General features: G+C 38.6%; 1 protein-coding gene across 2 annotated transcripts; it reads right to left on the minus strand.

The window, feature by feature from the left end:
• Positions 1-1,257: 1,257 nt before the first annotated feature.
• LOC134819289 (solute carrier family 15 member 2-like) lies at positions 1,258-15,805 on the minus strand. 2 transcript variants are annotated; one of them, XM_063829165.1, is made up of 16 exons: positions 15,726-15,805; positions 14,823-14,861; positions 12,989-13,052; positions 7,031-7,095; positions 6,783-6,861; positions 6,452-6,593; positions 6,128-6,350; positions 5,787-5,877; positions 5,516-5,676; positions 5,309-5,350; positions 5,027-5,161; positions 4,783-4,904; positions 4,517-4,598; positions 2,404-2,568; positions 2,187-2,288; positions 1,258-1,932 (listed from the first exon to the last, which is right to left on the minus strand). In XM_063829165.1, the coding sequence occupies exons 2-16, from the start codon at positions 14,853-14,855 to the stop codon at positions 1,765-1,767; spliced, it is 1,674 nt and encodes a 557-aa protein (XP_063685235.1). In that variant the 5' UTR covers positions 14,856-14,861; positions 15,726-15,805; the 3' UTR covers positions 1,258-1,764. The 2 variants fall into 2 exon arrangements, with proteins under 2 accessions (XP_063685235.1, XP_063685226.1); XM_063829156.1 differs by lacking the exons at positions 12,989-13,052; positions 14,823-14,861; positions 15,726-15,805 and adding an exon at positions 7,343-7,573.
• Between the last annotated feature and the right edge of the window lie 7,007 nt (positions 15,806-22,812).

The following is a 22,812-nucleotide window of genomic DNA, read 5'->3' on the forward strand; positions in this document are numbered from 1 at the left end:
GCAGTAGTGACGAATGATCCAACACGTACAACCCAAAATCATTTTATCATCGAGCAGTTTATAACTTGATGTTATTGTTCTATCAGTGCCCTGATGCTCCGCAATAAGGAAGCATTTACTATATTGCATCCATCCAGTGTAGTCATTACCCACATTATCTCAATTGCTTTTTTTTGCTGTGATAAATAAAGCGGCTCACGAGGTACCACGTTAGATATATAATCCTACCGTGACCATTCTATGATCAATAATGCCTCTAAGTCTAAAGGTCTGTAGATCCAATACAGGTTCCTGAACTAGGCAAAAATAAAAATACGACCATGGTAAAGGCTGACCTTGCTGCATGAAGACAGGGACATGGACAGGGACATGGACAGGGACATGGACAGGGACAGGGACAGGGACAGGGACAGGGACAGGGACAGGGACAGGGACAGGGACAGGGACAGGGACAGGGACAGGGACAGGGACAGGGACAGGGACAGGGACAGGGACAGGGACAGGGACAGGGACAGGGACAGGGACAGGGACAGGGACAGGGACAGGGACAGGGACAGGGACAGGGACAGGGACAGGGACAGGGACAGGGACAGGGACAGGGACAGGGACAGGGACAGGGACAGGGACAGGGACAGGGACAGGGACAGGGACAGGGACAGGGACAGGGACAGGGACAGGGACAGGGACAGGGACAGGGACAGGGACAGGGACAGGGACAGGGACAGGGACAGGGACAGGGACAGGGACAGGGACAGGGACAGGGACAGGGACAGGGACAGGGACAGGGACAGGGACAGGGACAGGGACAGGGACAGGGACAGGGACAGGGACAGGGACAGGGACAGGGACAGGGACAGGGACAGGGACAGGGACAGGGACAGGGACAGGGACAGGGACAGGGACAGGGACAGGGGGACAGGGACAGGGACAGGGACAGGGACAGGGACAGGGACAGGGACAGGGACAGGGACAGGGACAGGGACAGGGACAGGGACAGGGACAGGGACAGGGACAGGGACAGGGACAGGGACAGGGACAGGGACAGGGACAGGGACAGGGACAGGGACAGGGACAGGGACAGGGACAGGGACAGGGACAGGGACAGGGACAGGGACAGGGACAGGGACAGGGACAGGGACATCTGTTGGTACAGGCGATAGAATTTTTTTCAAAGAGTCGAAATCTTAAAGTGTTAATCAAATGTTCTTTACATTACAAATTTATTGCTTGATATCCAATATCCATAACACCTCAATATTTTTATGGGCATAAATCATGAAATTTGTAATTACAAGTTAATAGAAATATGTCGATGATCATATCTGCGCAATGATAATCAACCTCATATTTTATTCTTAATACTAAGAACCTCTAAAACCTATACAAAACATAAACCCTACGGCAATGTATTCGCCAATTCCTTGGTGCTCGATGGACATTATGATTTTCAGTTCTAGAACACAAATTTATTGAATCATTCGAGCACTTGGCATAACATAAATTTAAGCAATAAATTAGTTATATCATATATTATAGCTAAATAAAACATAGTAATACTGTAATACCTAACATACTAGCAACAAATTTCCGTAACTATTACCAATGTTAGCATTGTAGCATTAAAATTGAAATTTGAACCCTAAAATAGTAAACAATTAAAATTATGTGTCCTAAAAAAGTGTCCTAGAAAATTTTCCTAGTAAACTAATAGTAATTAAAACTCGGTGGAATGTGGTAGTTTCTGATCAACAGAAAACTGTGCAGTTATTTCTTCTTAACCTCCTTCATCTGAACATCTTCAGGCTTGACTGCTTCTTCTTGGCAGCTCTCCAACTTGAATTTTTCCAGTGGACCTATTACTTGTCGAGTAATGAAGAACATGGCAATAGCGGCCGCAATCTCAATTCCTGCCCACATAAAGTAGAGATGAAGCTGAAAATAATAATTTTGAGATTAACTACGGAATATTTGTAAACTGATTTTCCACTTTCCATGCACAAAGAATGTGAAACTGCACACCAAACTAGTATTTTAACTGAATCAACAATTTAGTGACCGATCCATATTATAATGACTCAATGTTCACGTTGGAGAAACATGTGTAAAATTTTTGTAAGTACATTTGACCTAATGTCTAAATGTAAAATTCCCTGGACCTGATATAAGGGCAATCAACTAGGACTTACATCTCTCTTGGTTGCCTTGGTAAAGATGATGGTGATGATGTTTCCGAATGCATTTGTGAGGAGGAAGAAAGACTGACAGACTGATTTCATGGAGGCTGGAGCCTGAAACAGAATAATGGTTGGTACAACAACATTTCAAAAAATGGCTTTCTAATTGGGAATATATTTAAAACAGTAAAACATCTTAATTCAAATTAAGTATGATCCTACGACTTACATAAGCGTAAGCAAATTCAAGACCAGTGATAGAACACAAGATTTCTCCGCAAGTGATGATGAAGATTTGGGGGATAGTGGTGAGGATGTGTAACTGAAATTCCTGGGGTAGAGTCTCCAGAGTGTAGCTGGACATATGTGCTTCATTGTACGCAGCAACTCGTTCCTATCAAGGGGTTTGGAAGATATGTTATACAATGCGCCATAAATTGTTTTTATATCACAATGCTGGCAAGCATTACCGTCGCCCTTATATCCACAATACTATTTACCCCCTATACTATTATATCCCCTTTATTGTTTTCCAGGCATTAAGACTTTTTCGAAAGTAGTTCAGCAGGTTCATTTAAGTTCAAAACATTCTAATTCAATGTTAAAGATGACAGGAATAAGAAATAGTTATATGGAGGTTTTTAAGAAATTTGCGCAAAATACGCGCCAGCATGTTATACGAAATTAGGTAAAAAACCCAAAATCGCCATATTCAGGTGCCTTAAAAACCATGTTAAAATTGAGTTAGAGATCTGAAACTTTGCAGGGCGTCTAGACCTTGTCCAAGTCGACAGTAAAAAAAATTTCATGTTTCAGGAGTATCGGGAAGTGGGTTTTCTGGAACCCCTGTTTTACAACAGATTGTCGTGAAGATATATAATAATATGTATAGACGCTTTTTGCAGTCAATTGTAGCCTACATTTAAGTGTCCGTAGATTCAAAAGTATAAAAGATACAGTCATTTCGAACCACAGGTTTTAAAGATAATCGTTTATACTTTAGTTTACTTTATATTGAAAAATAATTTATCATCATCATCATCACTTGATGACGTCATCAATTTAAGTGTTTTTAAAACTTGATTTTTGACAAAACAACAACTTTTCAAATCGATTTTACACCATTAAAGAGTAATTTTATTCAAAATCTGAGGACATTTTCACCTTAGATAATTGTTCAAGCATTCTAAAAATCTACCGGAAAAGTTTCCTATCTTACTCCTTCATAAAGATATTTGCTATTGAAGTTAGTGCTTTTTTGAAGAATAATTTTATAAAAACACAAAAGTTGTGAATTAGTATTCTCTGGTGTTGGGCTATCCCTTAGGTTGTGGAGCTCAATTTTGCTTTTTAAGGTGTAAATTGTGTTATAGGCTAGTTTTAAAGTTAAAAATCGAAAAGTTGCACACGTGGGGACACGCCCAAATTGATTTAAAATAGCTAAAATCACTAAAAATTTTGATTTTCACGATTTTTATCAACTTTGGAGTCCCGTTGTGATCCAAGTTCTTTTTGAAATCTTCTGAAACTTTGCATGCTTATCAAACTATATATTAAATACCACTATGCAAAAATTTACGGTGATTCAATATTGTATGCGCACGCAACGTCCGCTCAAAGTTTGCACGTGCGAAAGGTGAGAATTTTGCTCATTCGTGATTTCGAATATATTCTGCTTTCCACGATATTTAAATGGCATTATATATGAATTTAATGCCAACTTGAATGAGTAAAAAGTGCCATATTCAGTCGGTTATCGACAGATATACCTAACTAAACACAAGGAAACGTTTTCAAAGGCAGAATTTCGAAATCGTCGAAATTACCTCCTTGTTAATGAAGTTTCGACTAGCTGTGTAAATTATCCTGACATTATAATCAAAAAGAGATGATATTTGACCAAAACCCATAATCATGGGTAGAGTGTACCGCTGCCAGTGTCTCTCTTTTCCAAACAAAAGGAAATGATATTAATTTGATGAACAGTCCGCTAATGCAAATTGATACCGAGAATGAAATCGGTCGCTCGCTTTTTCCATTCGATCACGGCTCACGAATTGTAATAAAGCTTATTGATTTGAAAAAGCGAGCGACCGATTTCATTCTCGGTATCAATTTGCATTAGCGGACTGTTCCTCAAATTAATATCATTTCCTTTTGTTTGGAAAAGAGAGACACTGGCAGCGGTACACTCTACCCATGATTATGGGTTTTGGTCAAATTAAGTAATTACATAAATTGTTTTACTGATATGACCATATTTCAATAAAATTGTTAAAAGAACAATGAAATGCTAAGATAACTTAGTCATATCATTGACAATTTGACAAAATAAGTGTTACCTCCATTCCAAGTTCGACAAATCCACAAATTAAGAAAGAACATGCAACGAGGACCATTCCAGCTACCATTCGGAAGGTAGCCCTGAAAAAAGTCACGACTAAAAACAGATTTCATATGATAGATTGATATGCTAGTTGCCGTTTGATTTATTGAATAGATTGATAAGATTACAATTGAGATGTATTTATACAATTATACATGAAAGAGCATTCGTTTATAAACGAATGTTCTTTCATTCAATTCAATCAGAAACTACTCTACTTACCCGGTGGGTATGCCAACTTTTTTCATCAATGGATACACCACAGTCTCGAACACAGGAATCATAACCAAAATTAGCAGTGGATTAAACACTTGCATCTGATCTGGCTTGATTGTGATGCTCCCCTGAAACAGTGTTCATTGTTTGATGGTGAAGTTAAAAATTAGGGAATTAGTCGGAGCTGCTGTAAATAAAATCAGCAAAGATAATTGTGGTAACTTGGGCCGATAAAGAAGTGTTTACTAACAAGTTGCCCGTTCAGTCTTTGGGCCTGCACAATCCACCTGCTTCCTTGTTGCTCAAACAGGGCCCAGAAAAATGGAAATGGGATAAAGACAGCCAGAACTCTAAATAGCTGTTTAGTTTCAGCGACTTTCTTTGCCTGAAATAAATCATATCGTCCTGATCATATACAGTATACACATACGATCATATGGGTTTTTTGGGATACCAATAACATAAGTCTCCGATTCCCTCAATGTCAAAATAACAGATACAACTATAAAGCTATTTATAGATATCAACTCACACCAAAGAGCTCTTCCGGACTCGTTTTACTGGTGGCCATTGCCTGAACAAATGAATATGATTTGCAAGATTGGCGACAACTTCAATCCGCAGCTATTGTTTTTCTTTCCATTAATAAAAACTCTTCCGTGAAATTAGACTTTAAAATAAGTACACTTCTCACAACTGTAGGCAATGTTTTAGAAATCTTAGTTTTTATTTTACGCACCCAAGAGACTTTAGCAACATCGACGATGGGGTTTCCTAGGGGAGGAACTTTGACATACCATTTACTGGCCAACACGAACGCTATCACAGCCAGTACCATGAAAAAGGCTGGCACACCAAACGCTAATGGGAAGCAAGTCGTTTCACCCATACAGCTTGAACCTGAAGACGTATTTTTATACATTTTTGTACGAGTTGCAATCAATGAATGTTAAAATTGCCAAATTGAACTATTAACTTTATTACTATTTTCAGTGTCAATCAAGACTAACTTCTGAGCTCGGGAGTTAAAAGAGTTGCCACTGTGCTGCCAGCATTGATCGAGAAGTAAAACATGGAGAAATACCGTTGAACTCTTCCTGACTGAAACGAAATATTGAACTTTATTTTTGCCCAAAAATGAATGATAAAATCTGCGATAAAACTAGCTGTATAAATCGCGCAATATACGAGACAAAGTATTCCATATGTTCAAGACGATGCACGAACCAATCGGACATCCGACAAGTGCAAGCACTAAATAACATGGACAACGGTTTGGAATTCTTAAGAGGTTTAAATGTATTAAAATATGATAATCCAATTGTATTATGGTTAGTTTAGGGATACCTACCTCTGATTTAAGGAATTGATCGCCACCGAAACTAGAAACACAGGGTTTAATACCACCAGTCCCCAAAGCAATTATTTGAAGTCCTAACAAAGGTCCCCACGTCTGAGGCTGAATGTCGGTTGCCCCCTCTGGATTACTCGCTGCTGGAAACCACATGCCGACAGCAGTGAGTGCCATTATGGCATTACCAATACAATACACCACCGAGAGTATCAAGATGGTCCTGAAAGTAAGGATTATCAATCAGTGCAATATCAATTATTCAATTGATTAATAAAAACTGGGATTAAGATTCATCCTTATAATATGTTATTGTGTACTTACAGATACTTTCCAAGGAAAACATCAGCGATTAGTGCTCCTAGAAGAGGGGTTGCATAGCATAGAGCAACAAATTCGTGATACCAATCAGAAGCATCATCCTTGTTCATCATTAGCTTTTTCGTGAGATAAATCATGAGTACAGCTGAAATCATGGCAATGATTCTACAGGATAAAACAATTGGTGAAAAGTACGTCAAAGATGTAACCAGGGTTTCCTAAGGATTGATACCTTTATTCTAGGGACACTTGAGAAACATGCAATCGAAGTGAGGCAAGTTTACCCAGTAAATGAGTTACATAGTTTATATAATTAACAAAAGTGTAACCTTACTTCTCATTCCATAGTAGGAAAATCTCTCACAGAACTCATTTGAGATGATGAAGGGTATCGTTATAGGATATCCAAATACCTGAAAATGATGATGAATTGAAAAAGCCAGATCAGATTGACAGAAAGGATTAATATCAACCATCGAAAGTATGTTGGGTAAGAGTTCAATGGTACTGAATAACTCTTCAGTTAATCATTATATGAACAATTGATAATATAAACAATTATTAAATATTCTAGAGGCTGACCCGCTTCACAGACTGCTTTTTCAATAATATCTTGTCATCTATATCATCCTTTGGAACTGAGATCGCTGAAAAACCATTTGGTTATATTGAGTACTCAACTCAAACACACCTTAACATACCCCAATCCTTAACATGTCATACTGAGAGTGATAATACAACTCTTCTGTAAAATGTAATTTATATTGTGACAATAATTAAGGAAAACTAAATAAAAATACGAAGAATAGATGACGGAACTATATGAATCGTGTCTACAGTTAACTTCGAAGATGCTTTAGTAGTATAGTGTGATCAGGATGCGCTTTTCCTCACCATACTCATCCTCAATGTTAGCATCGTGATCAAGGTAATCTTGATGGATAAAACCCTTTCGGTTCAGACTATCGTCACTTCCTGTTGCTGTTAGGGCTGAGTAGTGAAAGCTCATTCACAATAACTATCTCTCAACGTATCATGAGGTGTGTAGGGGTTGTCCTCGGGGTTATACCTCACGCGTTATACCTCACGCGTTATACCTCACGCGTTCCCAGTTAACTCATTCCTTTAAATCAGAATGATGGGGTGATTTAAATAAGTGTCCATCAGAAACGATTTGATAAATTCAAATGATTTTTTTACCAAACACAGTATTATTTTTCAACAGTCAGGGAGATTTGAGAGCCCGAAAAGCTGACAGAATCGAAAATAAACCTTTGCAATTTCTAGCACAATGATTAATATTCTAAGTTTAAACATTTGAGAGCACCTCATTATGAAATAGCTACAACGAAAAAGCTCCACAACCGACGGTAGGTACACTTATACCAAATATATCAAAAAGCAACCTTTTTAAATACCTAGAACCTTGACAGCAATTCTATTTGTCAATGTGCTGGACAGCCGAATGACCTAATATAAATAATAAATCAACTGTGCAAGAGATCTTGGATTTAGGTAAATGAATATTTAGTGGTATTTTAGCATTTCACAACTGGACAAATGGACAATTGCTATACACGTACTTTAAAAGAAACGAGGACAGACCGCGTGATGACTAAACAGGGGTTTTTAACCTGGACGATACAAAAGACTTCCTAAAGTTGCCTTGGTGTCATGGTGTGGTAATGATCGTCACCACCTTGATCAAAATAGATCAACTGTACTCCTATAAGGTCAAACCATCAGTTGTAATGCATTATGTTCCACTACCTTGACGTTGTGACTGAACAATCAACCATGCAATTACTAAAACTATGTGCCAGGTCCTGGCAATAATACTTTTAATTTGACACCTCCCACCTTTTTACTACTTCTCCGCGACTTTTAATTTGGCTGAAATGATCAGAATCGAGAATACCAAACCCTAAATTATAAAATTAGGCCAAGAGATATCATTATACTGAAATAAAAAAGGATTCACCAAGCCGTATGTCATAAATCAAGAATCAAGATGGCGCAACGCAGCTTTATAGCTGAACAGCTAAAAGACTACATAACAGTGCTCAAAACCAATCGCGCTCGTGTACTTCAGCTAATAACGACTCAATGGTAAGTAATCTTACACTGTAATACAATGAGTACTTAGTAACTGCATATACAATAATGACTTTAATATACTCAGTCATAGTGTCCTGTGTTTGGTGTGACTCATTTTAAACAATCCTAATAAGTAGTCACAAATGAACGGATGAAGTATGGACAAAACGGAACAGAGATCTGATCAATTAGATTCAAAAATCTTTGTTATAATCGAATATGTAATGCTAGCGTATATAGCAAGGTAGACCCAACAATACCACAATGTACTACACACTACACGATAATAACGCACAGCAACTCAATAGAACAGTAAGAAAAGCTAAACATTGAGCATAATGACTGCCTCAAGTACACTGTCATGTGCAGTACACAATACACGTATACAACTTTAATGATGCAAATAGGTAGAGTATTAAGTATACAGTACCTACAGTGTCTGGGTACAGTATGTACACTGTACAGTGTCTGGGTACAGTATGTACACTGTACCTACAGTGTCTGGGTACAGACATGACTCGTATTACCATTTACCTACTATATTCTATATAAGACTTCATAAATAGTTGTTCTAGACTATTTTAGCCATTGTTGTGCAATTGCAGAGGTATCTGGACTGAATATAACTGCGGGCTGACCATAATTTAATTAAGTTGAGGTAATGAAGATGCAACTATAAGTTATAACATAATATGCGGGAACATTATGGTGTCCTGAAATCAGTAGATCTGTGTTAGATACTACTAGCGTCTAGCAGGAACCCGTCTAACTATAAAGTGGTGACTCAAGAGACTAAAATAATTATCACTTATTTAATTCGCGTTTTTGACACCACTTGGGGGTCCAAATTTTGGGCACTAAAATTCTTATTTCTTGGCCAATTTTTTATTTGTTCATGCTGATTTGAAGGCCATTAAGGCATTTGACCCCGTCAAAAAAGTTTCAGTTGTATATCTTTTACGGTTTTTGCAGAACGTCGTGTTAAAGTTGATTCCGTGGTGTCAGTAAAATGGTACGGATGTGTATACATTATACAAGGTGGGCCAAAAGTCATTGAGCATATGTTGGCCTTAATAGCTCCGCCGTGTTTTATATTTTAGAGCTGTTGCTTTGCAGATAGCATACTGTACCTTCTGGTTCGAGGATTTCGTCGTCAAAATTTGAAAATTTTAATATTTTAGACCACGCCCATTCATTATTAAAACACCTGTATTGTTGTCTCTAATTTTTTCAGAGATGGTAGACGGGTAGATTATTTCATGTTGCATCTGATCAGAGAAAATTACGTGAAATAGATTTGAAATGAATGAGTTATCAAGCATTTAGTTTATCTTGAGTGACCGACAACTGAACCCAATTAAACCTAGTTCCCACGCAGTTAACAGGCACCCAATCAGCTTAATTGGGTGACCAATCAGCTTAAATCCCAAAACGACAACTGAACCCAAGTCATATCACAACTGCACCGAAATCGGAAATACGACAACTGAACCCAACGATCGGATTATCAGGTTATCCTTCTTCGCAGGGGACTGTGGTCATTATCACTATAGGATAGATCATGACCACTGTAATTTAGAGCATTAGAGCCCTGTGCTTACCCCGGTAAAATATTAATAAGTGGAGAAAGATCACGAGCAACAAAGTCTGGATCTTCAAAAAAGATACTTTGAACGTAGTTATCTTGTTAGCAAATTGATTGGGTGATTATGTGACACGACTCCTTAATTGGGCTACCCTAAAAATTCCCACTGTGTAAATCTGATATCACGTACCCCATGCCATGCTTTAAGCGTGCTACTTGAGCCTTAGGAATTATTAAAGAATTCCTGGCGGAAAATGAATAGTGAAACATAACTGTTGCGAAAGGATAACTACTGAAACATCTCTACAGCAGTCTACAATATGTCTTTTCAGTTCAGGGATGTCATGAGCAGGACCCTCCTTGTAGCTGCACTAGTGCTGCAAGTTTGTGTAAGTGTAACAGCTGCACTAGTGCTGCAAGCATATATAACAGCTGCACTATAATATTATTATATTTATAATGCAGCAAGCCTTTTGAAATTCGCTACAAAATTACACCCATATCTGCTTTAAACTACATATTACTTTTGTATAAAGACTAAAGAGTGATAGTTACAATGATAGAATGACAATCGAGAAACCCTCTGAAATGTTGAATTTCAGCAAACATTCTAAGAGTACTTTAGTGCGGAAGAATGACGTTACAAAGCAAAGAAAAAATGCAATATTACCCTGGAAACAAAAACATATCGATACGAAACAGTGCCAGCTGTAAGCTGCACTGCTACCATTATACAGTAACCGTTACAATAAAGAGAGTAATTAATGACTTCATCGAGATTAGAAAGCATATTGTGTAATGTGTAGGGTATTTACTATTTACTTACATGGAACATAAAAACCTAGCATACAACCCATAGATCGGAGGAAAGAAATGAATAATCACTATCTATTTAGTATTTAATTTTATTGAACACACGTATTACAATATGTTCCACGCACACTCTACTTGGCACTAAGACCTGTTTGAATATTGACAAGCTCTTCATTTATAAGCGAAGGGTATTTATGAGGTATTATATGACTGTTTTCTTGGGTAAATTTCTATTGATCCCGTTTGATGCGACAATGAAAATGCTCTTATCAGGAAAGGAATAATTTGATATATATAGTAGTGTTGAAAGTATTAAAATTATTATATGACTCATATGCTAATTATATGACTCATATGTCACATATTGTGAGAGTATTGAATTTGAAATTATATGTCAGAAGTATTGTTACATTTAACCACAGTACTGAGTATAGTTATACACGTACAGTGTACACTGTACAGTGTACACTGTACAGGTTATCGTGAGATCATAACATTTTACTCTTTATATCGTCATATATGTTAGTGCCCTAGGTCCCAGCTTGGCCACCAGAAACATAACTTTACAGGGGCGTTAAGTCCGTTTTATTGGCGATGTAAGTAGTAAGTACCCTATAGCCATAGGGTTCCGATGCTCAATCTTATAGTGGCCATCTTGACTTAAGATTCTTGAGCATGACCACGAAGAAGAAGAGGCCCTACTATACCGAGTGAACATCGACAGTTAATAACGTTACTTTCCAGCTCCAGTCACAGAAGACGCCTCAGTCTCACCACTGATCCTAAATGTAAATATAGGGAACTGGTAGTAAGTTTATTGGCAACCCTGCACGGTGCATTGTATGATGCATTGTATGGTGCATTGTATGATGCCCCAGAATGAACCGTACCTGACCGATATAGCCAGACCTCAATTGTTTTATATAGTGTGTATTGCACGGGTTTAATTACAAAACACACTAAACAACGATTCGTAATATAGACCTTTAACAAGGATTAACTAAAGATAGTTATAGGACGGATAATCTGTGCAAGTTTGGGCGAATTTAATATATCTCCTCAAACACAAGGAAATAGTGCTGTCGGACGAGAGTCGTGTTACCTTTACAGAGTTCTCTGTGCCAGCTCCTAAGGCCAGTTCCAAGCACAATTTAACCACTTTTCTAAATTTCCATTTACTGGCGCCAAGATTTAGGAAGCGATTGTAACCACTTTTATGACTTTCATAAATCATTAAGCAATATAATACTGCTAAAGCGTAACCCTTGCTACCTTCTAGTTTTAGTTCTTTGTTACCAGATACGGGGGAGTTTGGTGGTCTTAGCATGTTAAACAATATGCGATTATAAGCGATTTAAAGCGCTTTTCCAGACTTATTCAGTCTAGTAATATACTGCTCTCGAGCTCACAGAGCTCCATATGTCCGTGAGCTCGAGAGCAGTTATACCCATGACAATGAAATTCATAATCATTAGCACGTGCAGCGTGCATCATCACGGAGAAGACTTCTGAAGACATCATTATCTTATCACAATTGTAAAAAAGGTATCAGTACTGCATTGTAAATGTTCTCAATTTGGAACTGGTCACACATCAGTGTTTTATGAAGCCTTGTCAAAGTAGGCATCCTGCCGAATTTTCCGAATTTCGAAGCATCCCATCCAATTCTAGTTTGAAATCATGTTACAAGTTGTGACCGAGGTCAGCCTACGAAAATTAACACTTGCATAGATTGCAGCGCCCGTTTGGTGTTTGATGAAGATACCATTGTACTCAGGTGAACTTCCACAGCAACGGATTCTTTTCTGTCGGCAAACTGCTACCTCCCGATCAAGCCAATATACGGGGTTGTACCACACATCAATATTATTCAATATGCCCCCTTTATCGAGATCAGCCGTTTTGAATTTTGTTCAAAACAACAATACAAATTGCAACATAATGTAAATTTTGCATACTGCCTTATTCAACAACTGAATGTTGTTGATCAACTTTGAGATACCATTTTTGCAGTGGTTATCAAAAAAAAACAATTGGGAACTAACTTGGAAATCCTTGCGCCTCCAGTGCAGAAGAACGACGCCTCGTGCCGTCATACTTCTCCAAGTCCTGGAAATTTACCGAGTAATTTATACTAACCATGACATTAATATCCTTTACAAAATAGTAGCTCATCATTTTCACGATGAATGAAAAAACTGGAGATGAAATGATTTTATAATGAAGGTTTTAACACCCCTCATATTATGCGTTTGCACTGCAGTTGTGGGTTCTGTGACCTACTCATTCGGTGACGGGTCTTTTTTCGGTGAATGCAGTCTGTCCTCACATATTGGTGGGTGTCGTCGGGGGGGGGGGGGGGGGAGTCGTATGGGGGTTCTACCATTCTGCAACCGCTGTCGGGGGCTGACTCAGGTGCGGCTGATGTCGGGATGGATGGTTCTGATTCGGTGTACTCGGATATGCTGATGCGGTGGTGTCTGGAGGGTTTCAGCGGGGTGGTTCTGGCTCTTGTGTGCCGGGTGGTAGTGATGAGGAATGTAGTGATGTAGCGGGTGGTAGCCGGGTGGTAGTGATGAGGAATGTAGTGATGTAGCGATGATGAGTCTGGCGGGGAGTGTGGTACTGGTGAGTTGGAGTCTGATACTGTCGGGCGGCACAGAGGCGGGCGGAGGGGAACGCCGGTCGAACGGTTAATGGGCGGGACCTAGCGGGAATTTTGGGTTTGGGGGGGGCGAGCTCTGATGGATGCGGTTGTAAGTTGTCACCACTACTGGTCTGTCTGATGTGAACGGGCTGATGAGCGAGAGCGTGAATATCGTCAGTGGGATTCTCGGGCTTTGTCTGAGTATGTGGTTGGTGGAACTGACTACTGGTGCTGGAACACCATGTTGACATGCAGGTGTTCGTGTGTGGAGTTGTGCACTGCACAACTCCACACACGAACACCTGCATGTCAACATGGTGTTCCAGCACAATGTGCAGTGGTTTGTGTACCCGGTCTTGCTCTCGATGATTTCAATTTTTTCTTTCTTTGTTGTTTTCTTGAATTTTCTGATTGTGTCAGCAACAGGAGTTATCAATTGGGCGGTGGTTTTGTTCGTCTCTTAAAGTTTGTCATATTGTGACGGGTGAGTTTGGCAGCTGTTGCCTTGAAGGGTGGTGGTGCGGTGCTGAAGTGTGTCACATTTGCTATGTGTGTTGGGTTTGCTTGGCGATTGGCTTTGTCATTGGGACCTGATCATTGGCCGCTCATGCGATCGTGTGTCGTGTGGCGTGTCGTGGCGTGGTGATTGTGGGGCTCACATGGCCTCGCTTCGCGTTAGTCGCATGAGTGAGCCGGGTTTTTGCGTGAACGCTTGCCTTTAGTCCTATTCCCCGATCCTTCTAGATTCACTAAGGTCTCTCATAGTCATACGTCGTTTTGTAATAACGACTTGCACTCTAGTGTATAAAAGATTCCCGTAACCCATTTAATACACAGGACATAACGTCCACAGGAACCATTATACCCGTCTAAAGAAGTCAAGATAAGCCCTCCTCAGTCCTCGCCCTCCCCCAATAAAATAGAAGAGGAGAACTCCCAAGTCCCAACATACAGGAACTTCATACTCTTCGGTCCGTGGAAGGGGCCCGGTTTGTCCCTCCTTTCTATTATCTATATACCTTTATTATATTTTCTATTGTTTACATGTTGTTATTTTATATACTTAGTTGGTACAGTGTGTTTTGGTTCGGGCTTTACTTGCTGGCTCTGCCATGGCTCTCTAGCTTGGGCAGGTTTGGCTTATATACCCCTCAGTTATGGACAAAATCAATTCGGCTTTACTAATACTTCAATGAGCAGAGGTTGTTGCTGAGTAGTGAATTAAGACTTACCAAAGATGGATTCTTTAACTTGTTGGTTGTCATAGAGAACTGAAATTTGTCAGGTTAAAGTTGCGATGGCACTGCAGAGTGCAATACTGATATTCTTATTTATTCCAGATTTTAACTAATTTAATCCGACTATTGTAACATATTGACAATAGTACTATGATCCTGACTAATAGAAATATGGCTCGAAACGAATTAGAAATACCACGAGTATAATGAACAAAAACATTAATAACGGTTTGAAAACATTAGATAATCAAGTTGCGTTGAGAATCCGGAAATTATTGGTTGAGGATAAGCAAGACATTACGGGATTACATCAACACAAAAGTCAAAAGATAAATCGCTCTGTTATGAAAAACAACGGGTTGGAACTGGAACTGCTGACGAGAGTGGGACAGAGTAATGTGTTTATCAAATACGAGGTTATTGGCTCGAAACGAATTAGATTACCAAATCGTCATGTTTTGATCGTGATGTCAGTTAATTTTACCGGAGTCACGCGCTTGACCATTAAATATCAAATCAGGGCACATCCAATAAACATTTTTACGAATGTTGTCGATAGGAACGGTTGTTTTTTATTTTCATTAGATTTTTGTAATGACGGATGCCTATATAATCGTCATATACGCAGTGCCAAGAGTGGAAGTGTACGTAACTCAATCGCTCACAAATGTTGTGCCAGATTTTTTAATGGTTACCAAATTTTATGACGGTTGAACAATATGAACATGAAAAATCAAATTGAAAAAAATCAACAAACGGAGTACGGAAAAGGGTCGAGGAAATGATGACGTGGGAGTTAGTCTGGCGCGGATCGAGTTTGAATTTTGTGTGATGCCAAAAATTTGTTATCGGAAAAACAATATTCACGTGACGTTTTTCTTAATTAGAGTAACTTACTCAGTAAGGACGAAGAGCAGGAATGTGACTGGAAGATCAAGTAACTAACTCGATTACGGGACAGGATCTTTTCTTTTCTTGATCCTGACACCTCCTCTCCATGATGGTTCATTTCAACAGAATTTGATAAACTTTTTAAAAAAGTAACTTAATGGTACTAATAGGTGCTTTTTTAAGTTCCTGAACGGTTTCTAGTACCGCAGTTATTAAGCGATTTGTTTAAAAAATAATGATTACTAACCTGCAAAAATTAAAACCGCGAGATAAAACAACAGGACCGTCAAATTGAATTTAGATTGGTTAGGCTCTAAAATCCAGCGAATCAGAAATTTACAGTTCCACCTTAAATGTATCCCATTACATTTACACTAATTTGATGCAATGATATGAAACAGCTGGCAACCTGAAGAAACCCATTTACATTTTCTTAAGAGATCTGAGTGATTGTTATATTTCTAGCAATTCAAATGACAGTTGATCTTTTAGTTAAAAATCATAATCATAATACATCATTACACAGCTATACTTTTCATAAATATAAATATCTTTCCCCAAAGAAATCCGTTATCCCCATTCAAATTATGACGTAATTACGGGTTAATTTTCTAAGTTGCAAACAGCTCTTCGGAAGTCTAGTCTGAAAGAGCACATTTTGTTACAAAACCCGTGACTTTCTGGAGCATCTCAATCGAGGCTAATCACCACCAACCTGAAAAGGGATGACAATGAATATTGAACGCTAGGCGTGTGGTGGATTTTGCAGTGCAACTGCTTCACCATTGCATCTGTGCAGCAACGAACTGCACGTGTACACAATTTGTTGAAAATGGTGTGAAAGGAATGTGAAAGGAATTTGAAATCAGGCAACCTTAATTGAGCATCACCTTGTTGATACTTGAGCTCAGCTCTCCTGGCGGACTGGTCGCTGAACTGAACAATATTTTGTTGCAAACTTTGCAGATAGGTCCAGGATCAGACTATACAGTGTGATCAGAAGTAACCCCCACCCTGTTTAGCTAATTGTACCGGACTTTTAGGCAGGGTGCTAGGATATAGGACACACTTATTTACAGTCCTTATCCCGAAGTAAGCTAGGGAGTCCAATAATCTACATGAAGAGATTTCGACAGAGTGTGAACCTCTGCTCGTAAATGATCGCCAACAGTATAAGTTTCAATTTTATGAAATTAAAAGCGGACCAGTGCTACTGTTTAATAGGGACTGGGCTATATTGCACGGAACCTTTTCAAACCGGGCTGTAAAAAAATTCATATATAATTGATATATGGGCTGCCAGACTTTGGGGCCGGAGTGATATGATCCACCATATACGTCATCAAGTAATTAACATGCAAGCTTGAAGCTTGTGGCGTATAATTAGTGATGTGATCCATGGATTGAATATAATTGACCTAGGAATGGGCTAGATCTGGGGTAGAGTTCATATGAGTTGGGTATGTCGTGTAGAAAGAACAAAGGTCGTACAGAATACTGCTGGAAGGAGTCTTTCCAACAGCAAGCCGATCCAGATGATAGTCTGTTGCTCCTTAGAGCAACATCTTCAAACATCCTCTGAGCCAAATACAACAATGTTTAAAATTGCTAAACAAGTTTGAGTAATAAATTATGATCATGAATTAACCAGTAATCGACCGGAATTGGCAATTTTGAGCTATCCCGGTCCCGGTCAAGTCACATTTTTCATCCCGGTCCCGGTCCCGGTCCCGGTAAATTGATAATCTCTTTGAATCTCAGTCCCGGTCAAGTCACATTTTGTATCCCGGTCCCGGTCAGGCCTGAAATCATGTCCCGGTCACCTCCTGGTCAGAATCAAGCACCTGTTGACATCCTCTGAAACCGTTGAATTATTTTTCTGTTGAGGCCTGATTATATAGAGCAACTGACCAATATACTCTTACGTAACAGTTTCATTTTAAATCAGACGTTAAACTTGATTCATTCATTCATTCATTATAGGGAATAAATTGTTTTGAAGGAGGCTCATTCGAATCAAAATGACGATTCCTTCATCCTTGTCAACATAGTCTCTTACTCTTAGTCGTATTTGGACACTCAAGGTCCGCAGCCAAAAATTTGGTTCTCTATTTATACATGCCTAACTGTATTTTTAAGAGTAGCTTCCTTTTTTATCAGGAGAATAAACGTAAAGGGTCAACTGAAATGATTGCTCTGTTTAATTAGGTCGTTTTTCATTTTGCAGCAACGAACTTTTACTAAGACCCACTTCAAAAAAGGGGCAAACCTTGTAGTGGCTTAGAGATGTGCACCGTGTTACTTTTAGGCGGTCTGGACTCCGGGCGCCAAAATTGGTCGGCGGTGAGTCTGACCGCGGTCTGACTACTACATAACCAAACCGCGTTCTGTGAGGGCTATTGTATTATTACTTAGTATTACGCTATAACTATATTAGCTGGATTATGGAACAAGAAATAAAACCAGTGTACTGTGTATATGATGGTAATTTGGTTGTGTAACTGATGTATATGAATTGATTTCTTAATATCACTCTACAATGAAGAACTAATTGATCGTTAACAGCTGTAATTGTTGATCTGACGGCCAATACCTCAAAGACCACTGTCTGGGTCAAAATTTCGCGAATCGCGGTGGTGCACGTTTCTGTAGTGGCTGTTCATCGTAAATTCAGGTAAGACATTTGACCAAAACCCATAATCATGGGTAGAGTGGACTGCTGCCAGTGTCTCTCTTTCCCAAACAAAAGGAAATGATATTAATTTGAATAACCGTCCGCAAATGCAAAATGATACCGAGATTACGTAATCAACCATAATCATTTGGAAACCCCCTCCCCCTCGGTTGATTACGTAATATGTGAACGACTCCTTATCACGGTATGATATTTGGTATTTGAATAGACAGTTATTGGTTATAATTATATGAATTTAATATTATAAAACCAACGATCAAACCAGACTTAACCAAATAATAAAACAAATATTTAATAAAACAAATATTTATTTTTACGGCACAATCAAACAATATCAATATTAAATAAATCAGGGGAGGTTTGAAGAGGTTTCAAGTGCCGAAGGCCACTGCTTATCTTTGGATTTGAGAGTGACCTGTGCTTGAAACCCCCTCAATCATCCACTACGTCAATATACTTATTAGTTATTATACAAATATAGAAAAATATAATAATCTAAAATTACTTATTTGTCTAGTTTGGTGACACAGGATCAGAGCCCAGTTGAGTTTTAGTTTAGACTGAAGTGTAGAATTTGAGATATAGTATAGAAGTATAGATTAGTTACCATGTATTAGGATCATCTCGATTTTGGAGGGATAGCAAGTGCTTTTTAAGATTGGATTTAATAATACCTGACGAGGCTGATAAGTCTGAATTTTTGGAAGAACCCGGGATTATTATCCCATCTTCATTAGCATCACATATTTTGAATACATAGGGAATGAGATCATTCCAAATTTTCGTAGAGGTGTACAAAAAGTTTTGTTGGGAGATATCTAACCTCAGTAATGGGACGATCAGACGAAATTTTTCATTTCTATATATTACAGCAAGTAAAATAATATTATTATATATATGCACAATTTTGCACACCATCTTTTTTTAATTTTGCAGGCTCAATTTCAGACTCATCGTAGTCAACAACGTTTTTTTTATTTATTTTATTTTTATTTTTATTTTTATTTTTATTTTTTTTTTAAATTTATTTATTTTTTTTTAAGAGAGGCTGGGCCTGGTTGGCCCACGAGAGGATAGCATATGGATGCTTTGCCTACCTCTGGGGTATGGCAGTCCTGTGGGAGGATGCCAGTGGAATCAAGATGTGTAAACAAGGATGATGGTAAGTGTTGTGGGGTGTGTCATAGATAAACGCTTAAGTGGTGGTTGAGTGTGGAAGAGAGGGGCGAAACAAGACGGCGTTAAAGTAGTCGCTATGTTACACCTGTCTGGTCCAACTCCTCCGGCACCACTAAGCGTTTAGTGTGGTTTGTAAAGTTGACAATGGTGGAGATGTGTTGGTTGTCGAATATGTCATTGACAGAGAGGTAGTAGTCCCGGAAATATTGACCTCTTATTTGGGCAATAGCCGGGCACTGTCCGAGAAAGTGTGAGACAGTCTCCTCTCCGTCGCCGCATTTAGGACAAGCACTTGTGTCTGATTTGTGAATGGTGTTGAGGTGTTTGTTGAGGCCACAATGTCCCGTGATGAGGTGCACTGCAGTTCTGTAATTTTGTCAACAACGTTTAGATCGTTTAAAATAGGATTTGCTGTGACCAAGTTTACGTCCAAATTGTATTCTTTCATGACACCAATGAATAATGATATAATGTAGCCGATTCTCTGTGAGGTGGGAACAAGTGCAAAGTGGGTGCTAAAATGACTTAGGTGCTAAAATGACGTAGTCTTTAACATTGTTCAAGACTACCATGATTTAGGGTTAACATTGTTAAAGACTACCATGATTTAAGGTTAACATTGTTAAAGACTACCATGATTTAAGGTTAACATTGTTAAAGACTACCATGATTTAGGGTTACCATTGTTAAAGACTACCATGATCATGAATGGTCATGGTAGTCTTTAACAATGTTAACCCAATGTTAACCTTAAATCATGATAGTCTTTGAAATGTCAACCCAATGTTAACCCTAAATAATGGTAGTCTTTAACAATGTTAAAGATTACCATGATTATGCATGTGGCAGCAATTGATACAAAATTCTCCCACGGCAGAGATATGCAACGTGTTACTTTTAGGCGGCGGCGGTCTCACGGTCTGACTACTATAAGATATATCTAAACCACGGTCTGTGAGGACATTTCGATGAATTATAGGATGAAAATTGTTATAGGATAAAAATTGTTTTAGGATGAAAATTGTTCTTCTTAATCTATTACAATTGTAAGAAGAACTACCTGAAGGCAGCTGTTATACTCTGCAATAAAGATTCAACAATGAATAAATATCAGCTTATTGGACACTAATTATAGCTTCCTTATCCCAAAATACTAGGTATCGACCCAAAAGCAACCCAAAAAGATTTTTACAGTATGTGATTGATGCAATTATTCGAAACTTATTACAATTCGTAAGCCGTGAATGAATGGGAAAAGCGAGCGACCGATTTCATTCTCGGTATCATTTTGCATTTGCAGACGGTCATTCAAATTAATATCATCTACTTTTGTTTGGGAAAGAGAGACACTGGCAGTTACTGGGCCGCGCTCAGCCTGTCATTCCGCCAAATCTTTATTCGTTTATATGTTAATGAACATAAAAGCCTGGGGTCCTCAGGTAAACTGGCAGCGGTCCACTCTACCCATGATTATGGGTTTTGATCAAATATCATCTCTTTTTGATTATAATGTCAGGGTACTTTTCAAAGTCGAAATGTAAACTCATAACTTCAACAATTTCGAAATTTAACCTTTGAAAACATTTCCTTGTGTTTAGGTAGACATATCTGTCGATAACTGACTGAATATGGCACTTTTTACTCATTCAAGTCGGCATTAAATTCATATATAATGCCATTCAACTGTCACGGAAAAGCAGAATCTAATCGAAATCACGAATGAGCAAAATTCTCACCTTTCGCACGTGCAAACTTTGAGCGGACGTTGCGTGCACATACATGACTGCATTCTATTTCCGGAACAAGTTCCCTCAACTCAAGGAAATTGCCAAAGATCAGATCGAGAAAGTTCACCTCTTCTTCCTTAAGTGGACTATAAGCGTCAGTAAAAGAACCTCCAATGCAGGAGTGTGGGGTGATACGGGTCGACACCCTTTTGCTATTGAGGCCAGTCCCCAAGTATCTAACTATGTTCGAAGACTAGAAAGCATGGAAACTTCCGGATCGGAAGCCCTTCATGTTCGACATGCATTCACTGAACAAAAGAAAATGGGCCTATTATGGTACTCCGGCATTACGTCTATGAATCAATTTCTGGCAGAAACGAACGAAAGGCAACAATCAGTATCGCCCATCCAGATACGAGATGCTCTCCGTTCTTGCTTTAGAACGCAATGAAGAGAGACAGCTCAACAGAAAACTTGGATTCTACAATTCGATTAAATCAAGTTTTGGTTGTGAAAAATACCTCTCTCTATCTTCCACTCGACCAGTCAAAAAGACTAGCCCAAATAAGGACTAGCTCTCACCGCCTAAATATTGAAACGGGACGCCATGGACATGTCAGTAGAAACAACATCCTAAATCGTATCTGCACTACATGTTCCACTAAGGACAAGAACACTCTGAAGTACATGGCAGAGCTACCCTTCTTTGATCCCATAATAGAAGATGAGGTTCATGTGCTTAGAACCTGCCCCCTCTACCAAGACAACAGGGACCGCCTTAGCCCTGAAGCTAAAACCAACCTCTTCGAGGGAATAGATCTCATATTCACTCAACCAAAGCTTTTAAAAGAGATTGCTAAATGTTTAGTTAATATAGATGCACTTCGTTTCCCGAGAGACTTAGCTTAAATTATAGTTTATGTTTCTTTACGGTTTTTGTATCTTATTTCTATGTTATGATTACATTCTTGTATTGTCAAGCCAGGAGTGTTAGGGCTTCTCTTGACCAATTAAAGTTTAATCCGTTTAATTAACGTTTAATCCGTTTAATCCGTTTAATCCGTTTACAATATTGAATCACCGTTTATTTTTGTATAGTGGTATTTTATATATAGTTTGATAAGCGTGCAAAGTTTCAAAAGGTTTTTAAAAGAACGTGGATTAAAACGGGGCTCTAAAGTTGATAAAAATCGAGAAAACACCAATTTTCAGTGATTTTAGCAATTTTCTATCAATTTGGGCCAGTCCTCACTTGTGCAACTTTTTGATTTTCAACTTTAAAACTAGTATTTTGCGCAAATTTCTTAAAAACCTCCACATAACTATTTCTTATTCCTGTCATCTTTAACATTGAATTAGAATGTTTTGAAAATACTTGCTGAACTACTTTCGATGAGTCTTAATGCCTGAAAAACAATAAAGGGGTATAATAGTAAAGGGGGTATAATAGTAAAGGGGGTATAAAAGTAAAAGGGGTAAATAGTAAAGGGGG

This window comes from Bolinopsis microptera, chromosome 1 (assembly GCF_026151205.1).
Source record: "Bolinopsis microptera isolate Bmic1 chromosome 1, MBARI_Bmic_1.0, whole genome shotgun sequence".
Taxonomy (NCBI): Eukaryota; Metazoa; Ctenophora; class Tentaculata; order Lobata; family Bolinopsidae; genus Bolinopsis; species Bolinopsis microptera.